General features: G+C 35.7%; 1 protein-coding gene across 1 annotated transcript; it reads right to left on the bottom strand.

Annotated features, from left to right (window-relative positions):
• Positions 1 to 5,888: 5,888 nt before the first annotated feature.
• On the bottom strand, positions 5,889 to 11,169 carry LOC129750075 (uncharacterized). The gene is made up of 4 exons (XM_055745284.1): positions 11,072 to 11,169; positions 8,904 to 9,001; positions 6,647 to 8,837; positions 5,889 to 6,580 (listed from the first exon to the last, which is right to left on the bottom strand). Exons 2-4 carry the CDS (start codon positions 8,996 to 8,998, stop codon positions 5,915 to 5,917), a joined length of 2,952 nt encoding a protein of 983 aa, XP_055601259.1. The 5' UTR covers positions 8,999 to 9,001; positions 11,072 to 11,169; the 3' UTR covers positions 5,889 to 5,914.
• Positions 11,170 to 13,900: the final 2,731 nt, after the last annotated feature.

Consider the following 13,900-nt stretch of genomic DNA (forward strand, 5'->3'; position numbering starts at 1 on the left):
TGGAACTGTTTGCAGTCAGTTTCTAACGTATTTTTTTGGTGATAGCATTTGAAATTTTACACACTTTTTTGACGGGTTTTTATTCGAGCTTGTACGTCTGTTTTCTGTGCTTATACTAATGTACTGTGCAAAATCCCTATAACGCTAAAGTATCCAAACTATTCAAAGCCTACTACGAGAAAATTAAAAACACTTACACGCAGCGAAAAGATTTTTAAATTAAATGCCGCAAAAACAAAGGAAAATTTCCTTTGATTTTGAGATAATTTTTTTTTGTTTCAAATGCATTTCCCTTTGTTTCAAAGATTTTTTCTTTTGAAATATCTACTCTTTAAAACATCAATTATTAACTATTCGAAAAACACTTTCATTGGATTTAATGTTTTTTTTTCTTTTGTCACAATGTAACTCAGGTTTAGATTTAAGAGCATGTATTCATTGAACCAGGGGCGGTCCTAGAGTTGGCTCTAGGTTGGCTCTAGATAAAAGAATTTACTTCACTGTTAAACTTATTGAAACTTGGTCAAATAAATTTCGAGGAATCACGACGAAAAACGCTACCGCGGAAAAAAAAAATGCGACCTCATTCGACATATTCTTCTAATCGCAAGAGTTTTGGCACAAAATCCGGTTGATGCTTGGTGAAGATGTCCGTGAAAATCCAATCACAAGGAACGAAGCTATTACAAGAGAAAGTTTCTAAATTCACTAAGCTTTATATCCCTTTGGCTCTCAGTGCCTCAAATGATTTTCCAACGCATGAGATAATGTTTTTTTTTTTATTTTACCCATGTTTTTCGAGATACGGGGATATTTTTTATGATCATATGATTTCTAAGCATCACTCGCTATAATTTACTTTTCACAAAGATAGGTTTATCGTTCTGGAAAAAATCTCCTTTTCGCAACTTTTTTCATAAATAACTTGTTTTATCATCTTACGGTCTTCAAATGAGTGGGGACGATGGCAATTTATTGAAAACACTACTGTGCACTATTTTTCAAACTTTTAATTCAGAATGTTAAATTAACTTGTAATCTATCTAAGCTGTGAAAAAGACACAATTTCGACCATAACGGGCGACTTTTTGTTAACTTTATGGCGGGCTAAATGAGCAAATTTATGTTTTTACTTACAGTTCCGTTCATAATTGTATAGAAATTGGAAGCACGCGCACTGTCACTTCAACTTTGAACCTCCATAACTTTTTACTCTGATGAAATTTTTTGATCAAATTTTCTGCGTTAAGATACATCAACCACTGACCACACTGACTTGACTCTTAGAACAAAAATTCAACCATTTTCTGTCTAATTTTTTGTTGTCAGCTTTTGCAGGTTCGCAATACCGACGGCAGGTGGAGAACCTGAAAAAATTGACAAAAAATGCCCTGTAGGAAACATGGTCCTTTTTAGCCCGATTTTATCGTAGAAATTGCGTGTTTTATTTTTAAAGTTGGGTGGCATTTCCTAACTGGGATAGCATTTCTTCAAATCGATCGATGCGCACTCTGGAATCGACATTGCGTACTGATGGAAAAATGATTTTTTTTTGTTTTTTTTTCTGGAAAAAATATTGTGGTCAGTGCTATTATATCACAAAATTAGAGCTTTCTGGTGTTTGTGTGGCCTGAACTACAGAAATGACTTTTCTCATTCCAACTGCAATATCTCTGGAACTATGCTAGATTTTTTATTGAAATTTTACAGAGTGATTGTTGAAACGTAAAGTTAGCATGACTGAAGTTCTCGAAAAGTTCTATCGATGAGATCAAAAGTTGCGCGAGGTGCAATATTTCAGGCATGAACCTAGAAATGCGATTTCTATAGAATTTTGGACGAATGCTTTCATGGAAAAATTATATTCTCTTGATCTATTAAACGTAAAAAATTTGATCAAAAAATATCATCAGAGTAAAAAGTTATGGAAGTTCAAAGTCGAAGTGACAGTGCGCGTTCTTCCGATTTCTATACAATTATGAACGGTACTGTATATTTCAATTCCGCTTGCAATATTCTCGCATAATTTGATTGAAAATGGTAGAAAATGGAAGCATACGTCAAAGCAGAAATTTTGGCGAAATTTCAGATATCACAAGTTCTTTTGCATAAAAGATAGTTGGGGATGTCATATGGCCATTTTCATGGTAATTTTTTGTTCATTTCATGTTTTTATCAGAACAGTATTAAGCTCTTCTAATTTCACTGTAATATTGTAATAAGAGCGTAAATTTAATGTTTCAATAACTAAAGGCTAACCTAGGCTTGATAGAGGCATTTAACCTGCCTGTTATGGGCATTCAAAACCTGTCTCTTATTTCAATATCTTATCATTTAAAACTTTGCTCAAAGCTTCAATTTGTTGAATTTCTGATTTACAAATGAATTAGAAAAAAACCATTAACATTTTTATTTACTGATTCTGTTCGCACGATTATTGAAGTTCAATATATTTTAACAAAACTGTTATAAGGATTGTATTGGAAAAAATGCAACACTTTGATTTGGAAATAACTTTTGCTTGCATAAATGGAAATTGATGAAATTTTTAGTGAAGGTACCTACTAGTGAATGTTTACATGTGAAAATTTTTGTGACGTTCTTTCAAGTGGTTTTTGAGATATCGCCCAATACAGATGGTCCTTGAATAAATTTTTTGGGCAAGATCACGAAAAATTCGAGAAAGTCTCTGTGCTAGACTTAAAAAAGCTGGAAATAAACTATTTGACTAAAGTTCATATGGTAAATCGTTTAAGGAATCGTAGAGGAAGTTTTGATTCATTCTAATTTTTCACTATTCATGAAGTGAAGATGAAGCAAATCAAAAATTTCGTTTTACTAGTTTATCTAGCTGACCTACAAACACTCCTGACTTCATTTCTGCAAGAAAAAACCCGCCCGCCGTAAATATTAACAAAATATAGTATTCAAATCATGGGTTAATTTTGGAACCGCTAGCAGGGAGATATTTTGAAAAATTGCGTGAAGGACAGCAATACGATCTCTTTACCCGAAATCAGAGGTGGAATGATTAGAAGTCAAATATGTTGTTTTTGTGTCGACGGAAGACAATCTGCTAAAATGGTCATGACTTTGATCAAATCAAAAGTTTTGAGAAGATTTGAAAGTCAAACTTTAGAAAACCGGAAGAATAACAAATAAAGACTTTATTTGAAGAAAAAGTGGTTCACAGTATACATTACAGATGGTGCACGTGGCACCCAAAAATTAAGGTCGATGAACTTCTTCATTGTTTCTCAAAAACCACTTGACAGAACGTCACAAAAATTTGTATATCTAAACATTATATTGCTTGGTAGCTTCACTGAAAATTTCCTCAATTTCCATCCATGCATGCAAAAGTTATTCTCAAAACAAAGTGTTGCATTTTTTTTTCGAATACCTACCTACCTACCTAAGAGTCCGGCGCCGATTGACCGACGCATAGGGCTGAGATAAAAGATCTCCAGTGCTGGTGATCCGGAGCCAGTGTCTTCACTTGCTGCTAGCCAAGGTTCTCGTCAACTGTGCGGATTTCAGCGGCTAAACTACGCCGCCACGAGCTTCTGGGCCTGCCTCTTCTTCGATGCCCATCTAGCTTCCAGTCAAGCGCCTCTCTGCAAATATTGTTTTCATATCTTCGCAGCGTGTTTAATGACACCGGCGATGTAGTTCCACGTTTGAGATCCAGTTGCCAGGCCACCAAGCGCGGATGATATTCCGCAGGCAGCGATTCACAAAAACTTGCAGTTTTCGCGTCGTTACCGCATATGTGCACCAAGTTTCACACCCGTACAACAATACGGATTTGACGTTTGAGTTGGAGATTCGGATTTTCGTTCGTAGAGAGATCTGGCGTGAGCGCCAGATGTTCCGGAGACTCGCAAACGCAAATCGGGCTTTTCTGATCCGGGTTTCGATATATTTTTTGCGTAATCTGGCTACCAAGATGGAAGCATTCCAATTTCTCAACCTGTTGGCCCGCTATCACTAAATTGGAAGGATTTATTGTGTTGATTTCCATCGACTGTGTCTTTCCGAGTCGTCGAGTTTGCTCATGTCTTGTTGTCTTTGGGCGAGCGAAACAATATCGTCAGCCAGGTCAAGGTTGCTTCATTGTCAAAGGATTCTACAACAACCCTCGGTTCGGTCTACAGTCAAACGATTCAGTCAAGATCTCATCCATTACAATGAGAAAGAGTAGCGGTAATAATATCTCAGTTCAGCAGTTAACGGGATTGGATCAGACAAAACATCGTCGTGCAAGACCTTGCACGAAAATGACTTGTACTGTGCTTCGATGAGTTGAACTTGAAATAGAAATATGCCTACTTTCTTCTTCAACTCAAACAAGTGAGCAAGCAAAATAATTCGCAAGTAGGGGCTACGTGAAAAACTGCATAATTTTTATCCAATTGATTTTTTTCGTAGATGCTACGAAATTAATATGTAAACGTGTCCCTATATGCAGGCCCTGGCAATTTCACTTTCAATCGTCAATCTTCACTCAAAAATGAGCACAAAACGCGTCATTCGAAAGAGCTTCACTGTCAATTCACTCTCACACCAGCTTCTCTTCACATTCGGCAAACGCTAATTTCACTCCGCTTTCACCTTGGTCTCCTTCGTTCGAAACTGGTAATCGCTTTCAATGAAAGTTTCATTGCGTACCTCCGAAAACAAAGCCGGCTGATGCTGGATGGAAAACAACAATGTACACCAACAATTTGCTGGCGCCCAAGGAAGACACCAACAATTGCTTGAAGATGCACACGGTACCGGGCCGACACGGCCGGACGCACCCACAAAAAATACCAACAATTGCTTGACGACGCACAAGGTGCCAGACCGAAACGGCCGGTAGACGCACCTACAAAAATACCAACAATTGCACGGGGCACATCAAGAAATCTGTTGCCACGCGACTGGTGTGTGTGTGTGTGTGTGTGTGTGTGTGTGTGTGTGTGTGTGTGTGTGTGTGTGTGTGTGTGTGTGTGTGTGTGTGTGTGTGTGTGTGTGCTATTTGCTGCCTGTTTTGCTGCATTGAAAGTCTCGTTTGACGTCGAAATTGATGACACTGATTGCGGGCAGTTTCAAGCATCATTGAAATTCTCTTCTGCTGACTTTTGAATTTCTTTCTTTCATCCGAGCAGTGAATATGAGAGGGTTCACTTTCATTCGAGTAATGAAAGTGAACTCCTCGAAATTGAAATTTGTTGGAGTGAGACGAATAAAGGGAAATTTCAGTTTCATTCTTTCCTTTCGACGATGCCGAGCCGTGCCTATATAAATTTGTGCTTCATGGAACGCACCTACATGTTATGTGAATTTTTAGTGAGTTCCTCGCTGTTTGTTTATGAAAGTCACGGGGATGGTTTTTAGTATCGAAATGAAAATAAGTTACATCTTATTTTTCGTAATGATTAAAAAACAAAATTGTATTGTTAATTAATTTTATTTTTACATTCTTTTCACAATTTATCACTTACACTATACTTTTAAAGTATTGAAAACACTTTTAATTTTGGACATCCTACAACGCAGCTTCCTTTTTGAAATCTTGTAAAAATTGAAAAAAAAATTAATAAAAAAAATTATTAATTGAATAAAATATATTTTACCTTGTCCGTTATTTCGTGAATGGTGATCCAAAACAGATGAATATCCAATCAAATCCTCCTGGCTAAATGTTTAGCTGAGGAGAACAATTACAACGGCTTAAAAAAATTTCACAACAGCAAACAAAGTAAGCTAACGGACCACAATTCCATTTTCTAATATGAATTTACCATCACATGCTCGAGAAAAATCCACAAAACTGGGGTTACTACAAGATTCAGGAAGAATCGATATGAGGTTCTCAAAAAAAAAGACAAAAACAAAGCGCATTATATTAACAACTAAGCAACTTTCTTTATTCAACTGGATTAAAACGTCCTAAATATAGTAACATACTTGTGGGATTGTGCTCTACTATGAAAATAAAAGGTTTATCATATTTCATTACAAAACTATTGGTTGAGTGCTCGATATTTTCTGGTTCACTTTGTGTTGTGCTTGTATGTTCCGTAACATAAGCATTTCCGAAACTTAATTTATTGTATTGCAAAATCTGTGAAAGATACAACGGCGTAGCAGTGGATTCCTGAATCCCTTGAAAGTTTGAGGTGTTGTTTTGGAATAAATCTTTTAAACCTAGTATTTTTAATGTTTCTGTCATGTCCAAAAATGCTTCGTATTCGAATTGTGGAACTTGCAGATGTTTCACTGACTTCGGTTTAATATTTCTTACTAAAAAATCTATTTTACTCGAAAAATCATCATTAAATATAAGAGTCTCAAGATTAGCCAAACTGTCACTTTTAAGGGTTCCACCTTGTTTTCCCGGCATTAGAAGTGTGATGGATATATCACGTTCAGTCGACATTATTTTGGCGGCCGTTATATCCATCTCAGTTATGTATCCAGCTACAAAATTATCTGAAAATGTCACTGCTGGTAACATTCTCAATTTTCGTGTCCCTTGATGATCAATAACGTGGAAGAATATCTCGTCTAGATTTCTTGCCGTTTCACCGATCTGCAAAGATACGTTGGTTTTATATTTTTTTATCAAATTATTTACACAGTTGTTTTAACAGCTTACCAAAAACGAGTTGAAGGACATCAAACATAAGGGTGGTACAAATAATACATTTGAATTATGTTTGAAAAACTCGATTTCACTCGAGTAGTTGCTCATCAGTTGATCAATCCTGTCAACCAAATAAGTTGAATTAGTGAAAGAAATTTCCTCTGCAAATCCTGAGTAAAATTGTTTGACTTTGTTTTTGAAAAAGTTTAATAGTTTCCCTTTGCCGTCTTCACTGAACAACATTCTTATGAAAAATGATTCAACTGTATTGTGTTCTACTGAGTCAGATATTGATTTGAAAATCAGATGCGGATTAAATGAAGACATATCATCCAAGCCTATTATTTTATTGATGTCTTCAGCACTTTTTCCTTTAGCTCCAAGATGCAACATCGACAGTATTGACAAAGTTGCGAACGGAGAATACACAAAGTTTCGTTTATCTTCACTGACATTTTTCGACGATACTGCGTTGTACATTCGAATACCAATTGTATTGCATCTTTCAAAAAATTGATCCAACTCGTCGTTTTCATCGTCATCCATATCATCCAATCCTTCTATCCACTCTGTGCCTCCCAGAGAATTTTTCGATTGAGTTAAATGCGCACCATCTATTTCTCCTAAATTTTCATAGATGCTCACATCTCGGTTCAGCTCGTTGGATATGGACAACACAGATTGAAAAACATCTTCCTGTACCGAAAAATCTTCTGGTAGCTCATGCAACGTGTCTGATGCCTCCGTCGTAGGGGCATAGTTCAGTATGGAGGCAACAGTCGCAGTTTCGTTCACATACATTGCCATATTCTTGGTAGGGTTATTCAGCAGATGAGAGATAACGGATACGTCGGGTTCAGCGGCCATTGCGTTAGTACTTGCATTCGGTAAATTTGAAATTCGCAAGACCACTTCTGCTATTGATAGAGAATTATTGTGTAACAATTCTATTAACGAATCGGGTGGATTTTCCGTGGACGGCGAAACGTCGTTTGTCTCTGGAGCCATCGGGGTATCATTATCAAGTACGATATTGGTCGGGAAAGCGGCATCAGTTGTATCGCTTTCATCGAAGTCCGAATGATGTGTGCTTTCAGTTAGGTCAGTTTCAGGACTCATCGTAGTGAAAATCGTAAAGTCGGTGGTAGCTACAGTGCTTTCAGCATCTGTGGTTTGAGGTTGATTGTCGTTTACTAAATTTTGAATTATTGCCTCCTGATCACGGTCTTTCAGAAACTCAATAATTTGGAATATTGAATTTTGAGCTTCATTCTGTTTTGTCGTCATCTCAAAATTGTACGTATCAGATAGAAGATTTGAGGTATATTCAAAGTTGGGTTGATATGTCGAGCTCAGCTCCATTTCTTCGGTTGTTGTTTCAGTATACTTCATTGGTTGATCTTCAGCAGTGGTTTCAACATCAAACATATTTCCTACGTACGTCGGTTGTACGCTTTCGCTCATCATATCATCAGTGCTGACGTTGATGGTTGTATCTGTTGTAACATCATATGTTTGGCTCATTACAGTAGAGTTAGCATCCGCGATGTCTTCTCGCTCGACGTGTCCCGTTGTTAGTATATTATTAATGTCTGTAGAAGTATTGATCGCATCAGGCTCAATTTCGAGATATCTTTCCGTAGTTGTCTCTGTAGATTCTGTGTTCTCATTTTTGAGTGTATCATCATTTGTCATTTGGATATTCGATACAGTGTTAGATTGTGGTTCTGTGACTGAGACTGTAGAATCTGTCATATCGAATAAACCAGTTCCTTTTTCTATGATAGGCTTGGTAGCTGTATCAGGTGTGATATCGGTTGTTCCTTCATCGGATTTATTTTGGTAGGAACTGATATTTTTGGAATCTAGTTTATTAAAATCATCGTTGATATCTTCGTTTGTTGCGACATCAGCCATTTGCACCGTATCGTGTTGTGGTGATTGCATGTCCTTTGTAAGCAACTCAGTGTTCAAAACATTTTTTATGTTGCTGACAATATTTCCAATGATTCCCTGTGGAACCTCCAGCCTGTTGAGGGTAAACTCTTTCGTTTCACTACCAGCAACGATGCTTTGTATTTCTTTCCGTGTCATTAGACGCTTTATGATATCCCCTCGGTCATTTATTGTAAAAAACTCATACTTATCCGGATTCAATAAGTTAATAGGACTAACAATATGCTGTTGAGATTTATGGTACAGACTGAAATGAAAGATGTATTTTATTAATTCTAAGGGAAGTTCGCAAATTTTAATCTTTGGAACATACCTTAGTTTTTCTTCAAACCTTTTGTTGACATTTTGTGAATAACCAGTCGATATCACTTGCAGGACTATTGCATATAGAATCATGATTCGACCCATTTCCTAGAATAAATAAGAAACATATTATAACAAAGTTCTGATACACTATTAACTATTCTCAACTTTTTTAATACAACTTCAATGCCTTTAAAATATTTTTCTGATATCTTTAAAAACTCTAATATGCATCTACGGATAACTTTCATGATGAATTCTTGATCGGGTAAAATTTGAAGTTCGAGACAACATTTGTATGACCATGTTTATGTGGACTACCTACAAGTTACTTAAACATAAAAAATACAGTACGTCTAAGAGTTTTACAGTATAAAACTTAAAAATCTTGTTAGAAACGTTTTCTTTTCAGTTCAAACTTTTTATTAATCATTTATAAATAAATGTATATGAATGGAAACTCTTTTAACTAAAGTTCTATTGCTTTCGAAACATTTGGGTATTTGAAACTTTCGAAAAGTAAAACTGAAAACTGACTTTGAAAACTGGATCAAAATGCGAAATCAGAATTTAAGATTTGACATCGAAATCCGAAGCAGAAAATTGAATCTGAATCTAAAAACTGAAACAAGAGTCGTAATCCGAAATCAGAGTCTGAAAATTGAATTCACAATTTAAATCTGGAATCGGATTCGTCAACCTTAGTCTGAACCTGAAATATCATAAAACGGATCTGCATCTGAGTCCGAAATTTGTGTCCAAAATTATCTGCATATGAAATATTCAAAATATTGTCCTTGTACCTGATAAATTTATGAAGAAATGGTAACTAAACATAGTAGGCTTAAAGCGCTAATAAAGCTAGAATAAAGTTTTTCAAAAAATAACTAGGCTAAACCGTTATTTCTAGAAAACTAAATAATTTTACGCCAACAAATATTCAAAAATATGGCATTTTGAAAAAAATATCATTAAACTCTCCTATTAAATTGCTCAGGGAGGATGTGAGTAGTCAACTAAGCTAAGCTAAATAAAAGCCTATTAAAAGATTGTTAATACTTAGCACATTAATAAACCCCTGAACATTTAAATTTTTATTCTTCAATGAAACAATAAACGTTGTGAATGTATTCAATAAAACTTTTGAATGAAAAATTAAAATGTCGTATTTCGGACGCGAAAAGGAAGTTATTATTTTTCCACACTTATGTGAAAAAAAAAACGGTATAAAAATTAAATGTCCAATGACCACATTTATACCCTGCTGTCCATTGGAAATGCTCTCTTTTGTTTCTTTCGCTTCTCCGTTTCGCCAACAACCCACTTGAACTTTTTAGAAACTCTATTGTTGTTTTTCTTGCGGTATATTCGAAACGCTCCAGAAAGAGCTCTAGTTTGATGAATAATGAAATAATAAATCATTGAACCAACAAACGATTAGAACAATCCGATTGGATTGATTTTTAATTTTTCAACGATGAGTTTATTTTGATACCTTCTTTTCTCTTCACTCTCATCTGATTCACAAACAGGAAACATGAATAAAGCGCTCCGGGATGACCTGAAATAAGTGTGTCATAACACGATCGACATTTCTTTCGTACGAAACACCAGTTAGCAGGATCGTTTTTCTTCTGCTTTTGAAAACAGTTAATCTGTCTTACATTTCCACTCATTTATCACCACCGATTCTTTATAGAAACTTGTTGTAGACAGTGATTTATTTAATACTTCTCTCGTAGAACATATTCCGTAAAGCTAATGATAGGAAGAATGTTTAAACGCTTTTCTCATAAACCACTCGGAAGTCCTTAATGATCAGCTGAGTTGTTAAATCACGTGCTTTCAAACTGATCAACGTTAAAATAAAGAACTGTTGATGCAACTGCAATAATTCACTATCATCTGGAATTGGATTGTGGCCTATTTAGATTTTTTCTTCTTATTTCAAAATTCTGGTAATGAATGCTTCGAATCTTCCCACATCCGTATTACACTATGCGGTTGACCTATATCGTTTAATGTCTCGAAACTTTATTTAAAGAATGCAGAATAATGAATCAAGCACGCATGCATATGTCCTGTTAATCGTATAATAGTGCTTAAAATCTATTCAAATACACCAAATGCTATTTCAACATCATTAACTTTATATACAGCGAACGTTAAATTTATTACCTTAATTTATTTAAGTAAAAATCTTTTCGCGGCGCTAGAATTTCCCCTTTTACTACTTTTCTTCAATAAAACACTCAACGAACTGATGAGAAAGCATTTGAAGATTGATAGCAGCAAGAAAGCGCTCGTCGAAATCGTCGTACCAGGAATAGTGGTAGAAAAGAAACAATGAGAAAGTCATGCGCTCCAATGCTGCTTGATTTCGGCAGCCCGGTGAAGAAGGCTTTCAAAGAATGATAGACAATCTAAATTTAGATATACTCTGCAGTTACTGTTAGATGACTTTAGCGGCTGCGGGAAGTAGGCTCTGTGATTTCCGGCAATTTACGACAGTTCGATATTATGAATCTCAGGTAAAATACAGTCAGATGTTGAAAATTTTTGTGATATTTTATCAATTTGTTTTATGTATATTGGAAATTGAAAGATTTGAAGATGTAAAATTATTTTTCACTCGTGACATTTCCAATGTGATTCAATCAAGTGTTGTCTGTTTGCCCGTGGGTTTAAAGTTTTTCTTTTCTGCTTCAACTTTTACTGAAAAAAATAATAATATTTTTGCTCTACCTCCTATTCATTTTGATCATAACAGATCTACGGCTCAAGAGCTAAGACAGCGGAAATTTTCGTTCCATCAAATTTCTTCAATGACATTGGAAGTGAATTTCAAGAGGGGTTTTGATGGGAAAAAAGTTCCATTAACAGGATTACGTACACGTGAGTACGGTTTCCGTCAGCATCTCGATTGATAAAAAATGTATAAAAAGTCGAACGAAAGTTGTTTCTCATTTCATTTCAGTCTAATGCTCAAAATTGTGATGTTCTTGTTCTTGTAGAGGTGATGTTTATGTATTTATTGATTGAAACTGAGAAGTAGGCGTTGCGCCGTTTTTAACGGATCCCTACGTTTCTTCTGTCCTTGTGATAATTTTGTAGAATGTAAAAACAATCGCATACGGCTCAGTTATGTTCACCAGTAGCACCGGAAAAGGTAATAAGCGGCTATGGGGACAAATTAATACGTACCTACTTCGCCAAGCGTCACCCATTGCAAAATATGCCCCTCTTTGAAAAACCACAACAATAACAATAACTTTTTTGTCTAATAAGATACGAGGTTAAGGTCTTCGACAAAGTTGTTCATCAGAAAATTTCCTTCCGGAATTTTATAAATTGTCAGCTGGCTCGGTACCACAAAGGAAACAAAAATGATGTTGATTTTTCAGTACAAAATATTCAATTTTATCATACAAACCTAAAATTTAAAATTTACTCACGTAAACGTTACTCAAAAATTTTACAAGAAATCATGGATGAGTTTTAGACCAAGACGAAGCTTTTAAGGCCCCAGGGTATGAGAAATTCAAAAATGACTCCAAATCCAAGTCTAATGTGCATATGTGTGTATTTCAAGATTCAAGATAATATTTTTTAAAGGCTTTTTTAATTGGTAACAGATCGATGTATCAAGTTCAGTGCTCAAAACTGTTGACATGCTTGGATGAAAGTGAAATAATTTTCCTTTCACGTTTCCATCATTGCGCCCAATCAGTCAAAATAGTAATCTCTGACTGATTGTCGAAAAAAAGTCACTCCATTTACTTCAGGCATGTCAAACTGGGTGTTTGCGGGCCGCATGCGGCCCGCGGCCTTGGTCAATGCGGCCCGCGTAGCCTCTTCTTAAATTGTCACAAAAAAAAACATTACTGCAAAAAGCTCAAGTTGAATGTAACGTTTTCAACTTTATGCGAATGTTTTCCGATGTTCAAATTTCCACTCAGAAGAACACGCGTAACATTGTTGCTCTGAACCACAGTTTGAGGTGATTCCCGCTTCCTTGTAAGATTGCGTGTAAACATTCATAGCGTAAACAACATAAATATCTTCCAAGTATTTTGGTTCTATTATTTTTGTATTACCGAAGGCACAACAGACATATTGTGATATTTTTTTAAATTGAAGATGTACGTAAGCGTGAATATCAATATTATTCATTGTAAAAAATAAATTTCATCCGTTCCCGTGGCTTGAATCATCGCCAATTTTCGACATTTTTGGAAGACATTGGACATGAACTCGATTGTGTTCCCTACTACATAGAAGTACGCTGTCTTTCCTACCACAAAGTATTTAAAAGATTTTGTTTTGCTACGAGAGGAAATAATATTATTTTTGGAAATGAAAGGTGAACCTGTTGAACATCAAGCAGACGGCTGGGTTCGGGATTTGGCATTTGCCGTTGATCTCACTGGCCACCTGCAAGATCTGAACTGAAAACTTCAAGGAAAAGAAAAAAAATATCACAACTGCTTCCGATGATGTAAAAAACTTTCAAGCGAACTTACGGTTATGGATCAACCAAATTTCCAAACAAAACCTTGTGCACTTCCCTACGTGTCAAGAACTGAAAAGATTATATGAGGCTGCATCATTTGGTAAATACGTACTTCACCTAGAATCGTTACTAGCTGCATTTAAAAGCCGTTTTCGTGACTTTAGTTCTTACGAGCAAAAATTTTCGTTGTTTGTATCTCCATTTTCGCTTGCTCCTGAAAATGCTGCTGATAATTTGCAACTAGAGTTGATTGAGTTGCAGTGCGATTCTTTATTAAAATTATTAACATTGAATGGCTGTACCAAATTTTTACAGTTATTTGCCTGAACGCTACGTTGAGTTACGTAAATTTGTTGCCAGAATTCTTGCCATGTTTGCAAGTTTTTTTTCATAATGAAAAGTACAAAAACTTCTCATCGTTCAAGATTATCTGATAAAAATGGTTGTACTCCATTTACCCGAAAACCATTGCCCAGAATGAAAAATCCCCAGAA

This window comes from Uranotaenia lowii, chromosome 2 (genome assembly GCF_029784155.1).
Source record: "Uranotaenia lowii strain MFRU-FL chromosome 2, ASM2978415v1, whole genome shotgun sequence".
NCBI lineage: Eukaryota > Metazoa > Arthropoda > Insecta > Diptera > Culicidae > Uranotaenia > Uranotaenia lowii.